Here is a 9,928-nt window from a genome sequence, read left to right on the forward strand (position 1 = left end):
GAGGGAGACACGTCGTTTGATAACTGACTGACTCTTCCATGTTTACTCTGTCAGCAGGATGTTACTGACATTCTGATTTTAGGGAACCCTCGGGATCTACGCTCCGCAGTCAAATGAAAGCGGTGCAGTGTGTTACGTGGTTATTGTAACCATGGGTATATGAACTATGTCTGGTGTAATTATGCAGAGCACAATTTGTGAATTCAACAGCTCGCTGTGGTTTCTTTCTTTCTTTCTTTCTTTCTTTCTTTCTTTCTTTCTTTCTGTGTGTGCGGGGGCGATGAGGTAGTGCAAAGTACAACATGTTCGACCTGACAGAGATAAACGGGGGAGTGTGAAGAACAACCAAGCAGAAAGATGGAATCATGTCATATTACAAAACATCACCACAGCTGCCAACATCTGTAATCACAAGTGAGGTGCTGCACAAGTACAAACACAAGCTCTAACACAGCTGTTAGTGTCACGATTTGTCTGATCCTGTTTCATCACTGTGTTCCATGATCTCAGTTTCTCAGGAACGATGGAAAAAATGAACAAAATAAGACCAAAGAACCGGACTCATCGTTTAACGTCCATCCCTGAGAGTCCAGGTGTTGATGGACAGAAAGCTGAGGACTTAACCAGCTTCCTAAAAGTCTCACAGACTTCCTAAAGAGAGAGTTTTAAACAAAGAGCTGATGTTTGTTCTGTCAGTCTCAGCATGAATCAGATTGTTCAGGTTTAAAGGGACGGTCTCTGTTTACTCTGAGCTGTTTGCTGATGGATCATCTTACACCTTTTCTCCTCACCTGCAGGAAGCTTCAACAGATAATGAGCCCAAAACTGGAGGGTTTTTTTCAGCCTAACATAAACATTTCTTTAGACGACTATGGTGCAGGAAGTATTCAGATCCTTTACTTAAACTGGTTGAATTTGTGTTCCTGTAAAAACTGTGGATAGTTAATAGCTGAAGTTTAGGTTAGAAATATGTTTTTATATCATATTCAGCCATCTGTTATTCTTTTCCGCTCCGCTCCAACATCTGGAAAACTGCCCTTGTTAATGCTCCTTAAACCACTGACATACAGCTTCTATTGCATTAAGTCTTTATTAAAGCACATTCATAGAAAAATATACTTACAGCTTTACCAATATATAGTTTACAAGATTTAAAGATATTCCAATTCAAGACAAAATTATGGAAGAAGATGGAGCTTCATGCAACAGTTTGAACAGATTGGGAAATACACTTATTTGCTTTTTGGGGGCGAGTTAGATGAGAAGATTAATGCTGAAACTACAGCCAGCAGCTGGTTAGCTTAGCTTAGCACAAAGACTGGGAACAACAGACAATCTCAACTCGATCACCAGAAAAAATGTTGGCAATATACACTTCTGCAAACCACAGGTATGTTGAAACTTAACACTTCTTTCTGTTCAACTTGGGTTTCTTTAGGTTTAGTTTTCAATTTCTCTCTTGTCACAACGCTTTGTTTATGATCTGGTTAGGGTTAGGCACAAAAAACACTTGGTTAGGGTTAGAAAACGATTGTTTTGCCTTAAAAAAACTGGTTCTGTCACCACAAATAAACCACGACTGGTAATATCTAAAAATATCATCCAGTTGACGTCACCACCAACCCCTGACATGAGAGTCAACTCATACATGTGATCCGAACGTGATAATGACATGTAAGAAATGTCGATATGATTCCTCTGACATGTATAATGATGAACGTATACGTGGACTGCAGAAATGTACAATGCCAACATTTTATTCTGATGTCTGGGCTAAAAAAAATCTCACCGGCCTAAAAAATTGCCCGGAACACACACAAGATAAATATCGATATCATTCTTGGCAAGAAGGCGAAGAAGCATATTTCCTAAAATGTAGAATTATTCTTTTTAAACTGTGTTTGTTGGAACGCAAATGATTTCTGTTCAGGGTAAAAAAAACAATTTAAAAACAGACTTCATTTCGTTGTTTACTTTACATTTCTGGCTGCCTTTGGTGTGTTTTTCCTTCACCACATGTCTGCGTGCTGCTCGTCCCGAGAAACAGCAATAAATCGTGAAATAATGTCCTGAAAAGAAGTTCATGATGGATGAGCTGTAACACTCTGAGGAGATTTCTCCTTCAGGTCTGCAGCAGGTTAAAGTCACTTCATCACGAGTCTCCTCAGAAACAAAAGCTGACATTCGGTCCCTCAGCATCAGAGCTGCTTCTCCTTGCTGTGCTTCCTCGTTGTCGTCATGAGGCTGAAGACAGTCTGTGAGCAGCGTGGTGATGTTTGTACAGAGGAGTCTGAGGTTTCCTGTCCTCTGCAGAGAAAACAACAGAAAGAAAATGATTTATCAGCATCAGGATCATCACTCTCGTGTCAACATCTGAATTATTTAATCTTTCACTTGTGTCTGAACCTTTTTCAGCTGTCTCCATCAGTGTTCCCTACAGCTGATCAATTATTCATGTAACTTTCACTACAAACATCAAATATTCTCAACATACGCACAACAAAAATGAATACCAGTAAAAACAGGTAATACAACATTACAACGAACGTATCAAAATATTCTCATAAACATACAATATCTGATGTAAAACCATCAACGTGGAAACAGGGTGACTCTTCATTTTTAGTGCACAAATCAGAAATGAATCTTTTTCTCTTACAGCCCAGTGGACAGAATTAAATGTTGCCATTTTACCTTTGTGTTCTCGTTTAAATTTCAGTTCAGATTTTTCTTCATACACCAAACTTTCCAGTTTTATGCCTATCTATATTCTGAAGGTTTTACAGGGGTTATTGTTCATATATCATTCACAGTTATTCCTAAAAAACATGGCAAAATAAATGCCTGTTGACTGGTGATTTATAAGAGAAAAGAGATATCCAATATTTCCTGTGTAAAAACCTTTTACTCAACAACATGAAACCAGCATTTTGGAGCTGGCTTTATCCAATGTTCAAATTTATGTTTCTGGAAATGTAGAAAAATGAGTGCGTTTATAATAATATAATGTATTATTTGTATATTTAAAGGTACAATATGTAAGAATTGGTCATCTTTCAAATTCATACCCAAAACAAATAGGTGGCAACATATCATCAGAACGACCACACAGTTAGCTGTGCAGCTAGCGGTATAGACTGGGAGCTCAGGGACCAGGGGAGTGTTAGTGTTTACACTGCTAGCACATGAGCGTGAGACTGGGACGGGCTGGGGCTAGCTGGTTAGCATGCTAACTTCAGTAGATATCTCGGAAGCACGACACATAAACTTCATAATGTGGATACTGCTGTTTATTTGCAATCTGTTGATCATTTTTGTACATTTTTTAACGTTTTCAACTAAAATTGCATATTGGTCCTTTAAACATTAAATTTTAGAAAACATCTCATTCAAAGTAAACGTGTTAATGTCAGACTGCATAAGTTTCATAGTGACATCTATCAGTGAGAATGTTTGCCTCTATTTATTTCATAGCCTCCTCTGTGTTGTGGACACGTTGAACTCAGCTGATCGTTATCTGTTTGTTTGTTCATGGAGAACTGGTTCTGCCTGCTGCTGTGTGTTTATAGGCAGCTGCTGGTTGGAAATCAGATTTGTGATCTCTATTTCAACGTTCCCAGGTAAGATTGCGGCTGTTCAGAGACCAACTTGAGTCTGTAAAAACTGAAACGTGATCATTTAGACGACTTTAATGACACCAGAATTCAGCCTTGTGTCAGTCTGCAATCCATCACTAAAAACACCGCAGATATGGTCCATTAAACCACCTGTATTTTAAGCTTATACAATGAACAAACTGAAGATAAAATGTGACTTTTTAAAATAAAAACCAGGAGCTGTTTCTTCTGTATAATTTGGGACCATTTAAATCTCAACACGACCAGCAGTGTTTCCTAAAAACACAAACATTGGCGGTCGTTGAGTCGAGAAACGCAGCATTTAGCAGAAAATAAAGCAACACAAATAAAGCCAGATGTGTTTTTATAGCTTAAAACACAGGATGGAGGTACTGCGGCTTTTTGAATGACAGTTTCTTAGATTCGTAATTTTCAGTCAGGCCACAAAGTCAACTCTCCCTCCAGCATCCATCCTTAAAAAGACTGAAATACAACTGTGAATATCAACAGTGGGCTGGAGGGAAAATTGGGAATTTGTGGGTGAAGAAACGCAGCGTTTGAGTCCTCTGGATATACAGTGTCAGAAAAGATGCATTGATTGCCATCTAAATAATCAGGTCATCGTAACGGAAACAAAACATCTGGATCAGTTTTTACAGTGTCTAACTCACCTTCTCTTTGTTGAAGTTTAAAACATGCTGCTGTGTGAAAGTCTGCAGCCTCCAGCTGAGCAGCAGTACCGGGACGAGCCGGACTCTGAGTCAGACTGGGAGTGAGAGTGGGGGTGAGGGTGGAGGACTGGGGCTGCCAGTGGTGTCCAGTGCTCATGTAGTTGGCTGCTGGACCTCCGTACACACCGTACTGGTTCGGTGGAGAATACGCACAAGCTGAGACGTAACCAGGCAGACTGGACGGAGACTGAGGACGAGAAAGAAAGAGAAGGTTGTTCAGTCACTAAAACAAACAGGATTACATTCATTAAAGAAGGTTTTTCAGAAACAGCAGGTAGACTATTTAAAAAGCCTGAGTTTGATCTACTGGTAGCCGCAGATAAAAGGTCAGGGAGGTCACCAAAATCTTCAGGATTCATCCTCTGAGGACCATAAATGTCTGACCAGCAGGTGTTTGAGACACATCATGCTGAAACGAAGCGTTGGACAGACTGACCAAGGTGGAAAGAAAAGTCTTTTGCTTTAATGTATCAATAAGAAGAAAATGTTGATTGCACAGTGTAATGGTCAAAGAATAATGAGACCCTCTGTGTTTAGATTGGTTCCTTATAAAGTCTCTTTCACTATGTCATTCTGTTTGCCACTGGGCACCAAATCCCCCTGGAAAACGAAGGTTGACTGATGATCAGTCAAATCCAGTCAGGCTGGCACCATTTCTATCCACTGTCACTCTCATTAAGGACTAAATGAATGAATAAACTTGTGTTTTGTTTCTGTTGTTGGTAGCTGTTACTCTGAAGAAAAATTTAACGATCTGGTTGTTTGTGCAACAGCGGCAACAACAATAACACCAACGTTCAGCTTGAACTTTATTCTAACATGAAACCTGAAACCAACTTTGAACCTCCATGATTGCAGTTTTTAAAAAATCAAATTCAAAAACATCCGCATTTTTCAATATTTAAACGCACATGCACCACACACACACTCATTTGCAAACCACTTACGAGGACCTTCATCAACACAATATCTACGATTTACAGACACTAATTTTAATCTTAACTTGACATGAGAACACAAACCAGCGGGAGGTGCTGACCTCTGGAGACAGCCTTAAAACCACTCCAGAAGAGCTGAACCTTCTTTGGCATATCTGTGTACATGGCATGTCTTGGATACCCTAGGATCCTGATGTACTGGCCGGCGAGGGTCCCAGTTATAGCCAATTTAATGAGTCGAGACAGATTCTTCAAGATTAGGCAGTCCATCAAAGTCCCATCTTAATGTCTCTGATGAGGAGGCAAAGAACGATGCCCTCTGGAAGGTGAGGCTTATCTTAAACAGAGTGCAACAAGGCTGCCTCAATCGGCCGAGACCAGGGAAGGCTTGTGTAGATGAGCAGATGATTCCCTTCACAGGCAGTTTGTGCCAGGGAAACCAAATCCCACAGAACTGAAAGCATTTGTGCTTGCCAGTCCCAGTGGTCTGGTGCTGGATTCTGAAGTCTAAAAGGGCCAGAATACGTTCACTGACCAGAAGCTGGGAAGGAAGAGGTACATCCGAAACGGTTGTCAGAAAACCATCAGAGGTTGCCATGACGAAGTGGCAGAGCAATAAGACAGGTCTGATGGCCTCCGGTGTCCATGGGTGCTCCATTTGCCAAAGACCAAATACCAGAACTACTGTATATTAAACTGCAGGTAACCATAGCAACCACAAATTAAACTCACTACAGACACATTTTATTTTACAGATTAATAAATTGAAGCTCTTCTGAGAATGTCCAACACTTCTTGTGTCATCCTGTAGCAGCACTGCTGGCTTCTTATTAACAGTCTGCAGCTGTTTGAAGTTTACAATTAAAACAGCTTGAAAACAGGAAGAGAGGCTCGGTCACAGCCAATCACAGCTCTGCTTCCATCACACATGGATGCCGCAGTGTGCCGCAAAATAAAAACACAGCTGGTAAACCTAAAAATACCAGGCAGTAAATAAAAAAGTAGAATTAAAACCCTACATTTAATTTACTTTAAAGAAAACATTTGCTGATTCAACTATTGTTGTCTTTTTCAATAACTGTACCAATTTTACCAGTTTAATAATCGATTTGTTTTATAGACCCCACTTTAATTTGTCAGTAAATTATGAGTCCCTGTTTTAATGATCTAATAATCAATAATATTGTCATATTATTTTAATATTATCTTTTAAATCACCTCTTAAAACCCACTTTTATAGACTTGCTTTTACGTGAAGTCGCCCTTTAAACTGTTTTTTCATCTTTTTATTCCTTTAACTGCTCTGAGTCTATGTCTGTTTTCAATTCCTCTCATGTGATGTCTTTTCTCTTTTATTCCCTCCTTTACTGCTTTGTTTGTTTATTTTTAATCTATTTATTATCCTCTATTCTTTTTACTGCTCTTAATCTTTGTATCTGTTGTTAATACCTCTGAAGTGATGTCGTCTTTTATTTAGCTCTATTTTTGCACTACTTTTTCTCCCTCTCTCTCTTTGTGTGCTCTTACCTCACCTGACTTGACCTTTTACTTGTAATGACTCATATTGTTTCGGACTTTTTTGTGTTTTTACATTTTCCGCTCTGCCTTCTTGCTTTGACTCGCCTCAGATGGGACTTTCTTGTGTTTGAGTGTTTGTTCTGTAATATTATCTTCCCGAGCTTCCCGCTTTACTTGTTTGTCACAGCACTATGTAAACTCTGTTTGTGTGCAGCTGCTACAGTATATAAATAAAGCTTATCATTTACAAGTTTCAGCAGCATTACTTCGTTATCTAAAACTAGAAAAACCCAAACGAGTGTTATTATTAGAGGTTAAGTCGTTTACCTGCTGTGGATATTTGAGGTCTGTCTCGTTGTTGGTTTTCTGCACTCCATTGAGTCCAGAGGGAAACGCTCTCATACTGGTCCAGTCCTCCATTTTGGCAGTGTGCCCATCAGGTCCAGACAGTGCTGTAAAGAGAGACATTTATATCAGATGAACACAAATTTAACAGTTCATAATTCAACATTTTTGGATCATATCTGCAGCTGTTTTTTTAAAAAGTCCACCTTAAAAGATCACTTCTTTGTATTCAGTCCAGTATAAGCGAGCTAAGAGAAGCCAGATTCTGTTTTCATACATATACAGTTAAAAAATGTTTTGTTTAAAATTAGAACAAAATGTTTTACTTGAGTAACTTCTCATGAAAGAAACAGAAAATAATAAAAATATCTCACTTTATTACAGATTTGCATCAGACGTATTTTCTTGTTAAATTATAAACAGATGTTATTTCCTCTGCATCTTCTCCACCTTAAAAGCGTTTCCCTCTGTGGCTCAACTTTGAGCTTTTATTAATGGATTTTATTTTTAATAATCAGTCAGTCAAGCTGTACATCACAGGTCATCCATCGATTTAACCGTTCGTACTGACTAGTGCGGTTCTGATTTACAGAGGACAGAGAAGCTGATCGTTTAACAGTAAATGTAAACAGTAAAACGGTTTGAGACGATAACATGTAGTAATAAAACAAATAAAACTGATTTAAAAATATTCAAAATAGTAAAATATATATATATATAATCTGTCCGGACGATAAAAAGGTCGTAAAAACTGTGTATGTGTCAGTTTTTACTCTCTTTCTTTAATATCAGCTTGTTTTAATACAGATCAGATGCTCATATTTTTCTATTTTTTATTGTAGATTATTTGATCAATAATGTTAAAAAAAGGAAGTGAAGAATTGAAGCTAGTTTGAACAGTCTTTCTGTAAAACATTATAAAGATGAAGCTACAGACTGTACACCAAGAAATGAAGCATTAGATGAAAATCAATTAAAAAAGCTCATAAATAATTAGTTTTTTGTTTTATAAATAATTATGGGATTATGTTTTGTGTGTGTTTTTTAGTCGCTGTGGTCATGACCTTGGTATTATTTTTTTCTGGGAACGTCTTGGATATTTTTGACGTTCTTATCTTATCGTTTGATAAGTTTGGCTTCTTTTAAACCAACAACAAATGAATTAAAAGACAATGACCTCAACAATAACTGGATGTTCAAAACGTTGTCCTTGGGGGGCCAAACCTGAAACTAAGTGGAAGGGCACGGATCAAAAAAGAAAACATTGTATAATTAAGATGCAAAAATGGTCAAATTGATCGACTTCCTTTGTAAAGTCACTCTGCCTGCAATGCATATGTATAAAACAATAATAATAAGGGATCCTGCATAATTAAAGAGCATTTTTATCTCACAAAATAAGAAAGCAGAATAAACATTATTATATTTTTGTAACATTTATTTTTAATAGGCTATTTAAATAGCCTAATTGAACCCCTTGGAGATCCAACTTTGGGGAACTTAGACTGAAGACCTGTATATGTTTCTAAAATCCATTTAAAACCTTTTTTGTGCATTTATTTACTGTAGCTTTCATCTCAAACTCATTGTAACATAAATAAAGTTTTTTTGCTTTTTCATTTATTTCCAGTTTTATTTGAACGGTGAGCTCCATCTAACTGAACTCAGTCTGTTTGGAAAAACATTAATAAAACAAATATAACTGATTCAAACATTATACTGGATCACACAAGTTCAAAAAATACCAAAATCAGAGGAAATGTGACCCACAAGACGTCTGACGCTGCAAAGTATCCATTTTCATTCTTTTCTATTATTATTCTTGTATTATTGAATTTATGTTCCGTGTAATCTTCTGTTTGAATAACATAAATCATTCTGAACCGTGATAATTACAGAAGGTGTTTTCAGTAAATATAGGCTAAATCAGTATTTTATGACACTAACCTGTCGGGTCCATGAAGGCTCGGAGGCCCAGGATGTTGTGCCAGCTCCGCGGCAGGCCGACGTGTCCCGGCCCGCCGCTGGTCCTGGCCCCGGTGTGGCTGACTGCGGCCCCGGTGCTGTAGGAGGAGGAGTACGGGTAAACGTGTCCGTACTGGAGCTGGGCCGGGCCCGGTTTGTTGCTCTCCACAGTCCCGATCTTGTTCCTGAGGATGCGGCTGATGGAGCTCACGGACGGCACGTTGTACTTGTCACACACGCCGTCCGACAGCAGCCGGTCCCGGATCTCCCAGGCGAAGATGCCCGGGTCTCCCTGCTTGTAGTCCCGGATGCTCTTCACCACGGCGGGGGTGGTGACCCGGGGCTTGCTGCCGCCGATGGCTCCGGGCAGGACGGAGCCGGTGTCGTTGTAGCGGGCCAGGATCTTCGACACGCAGCCGTGAGACACGCGCAGCTGGCGGCTGATGTCGCAGGGCCGCATCCCGAGCTGCGCGAGCTCCACGATCCGCAGCCGCACCGCGTGAGGGAGCGGCCGGCCGTTGACGAAGAGCCCGCCGAGCTGGTTCACCTCCCCGTAGCTCTGCTCTGCAGGCACGGGACACATCAAAGTCTGATTTAGTGTGAAGACAACACAGTGACATGATCTGTTCTCCTTAATGTTAAATAACATGTGTGATTTTACTTTTTACCTCTTCAGCATCATGTAGTCACAACACTCAGAATATGAGGAGCAGTGACCTGTTATTACTCCTCAGTGTGGCTGAACCTTTTCTATTTTACTTTTCATTCTAGTTATTCCTTTTACAGTTTTTTTTTATTGTCTATTGTGTTTGAG

General features: G+C 39.4%; 1 protein-coding gene across 1 annotated transcript; it reads right to left on the reverse strand.

Annotated features, from left to right (window-relative positions):
- Nucleotides 1–1,137: 1,137 nt before the first annotated feature.
- On the reverse strand, nucleotides 1,138–9,928 carry pax1b (paired box 1b). The gene is made up of 4 exons (XM_084378325.1): nucleotides 9,097–9,928; nucleotides 7,132–7,256; nucleotides 4,289–4,535; nucleotides 1,138–2,307 (listed from the first exon to the last, which is right to left on the reverse strand). The coding sequence occupies exons 1-4, from the start codon at nucleotides 9,761–9,763 to the stop codon at nucleotides 2,237–2,239; spliced, it is 1,110 nt and encodes a 369-aa protein (XP_084234451.1). The 5' UTR covers nucleotides 9,764–9,928; the 3' UTR covers nucleotides 1,138–2,236.

This window comes from Pagrus pagrus (assembly GCF_965226575.1).
Source record: "Pagrus pagrus genome assembly, chromosome: 16".
Lineage (NCBI taxonomy): Eukaryota > Metazoa > Chordata > Actinopteri > Spariformes > Sparidae > Pagrus > Pagrus pagrus.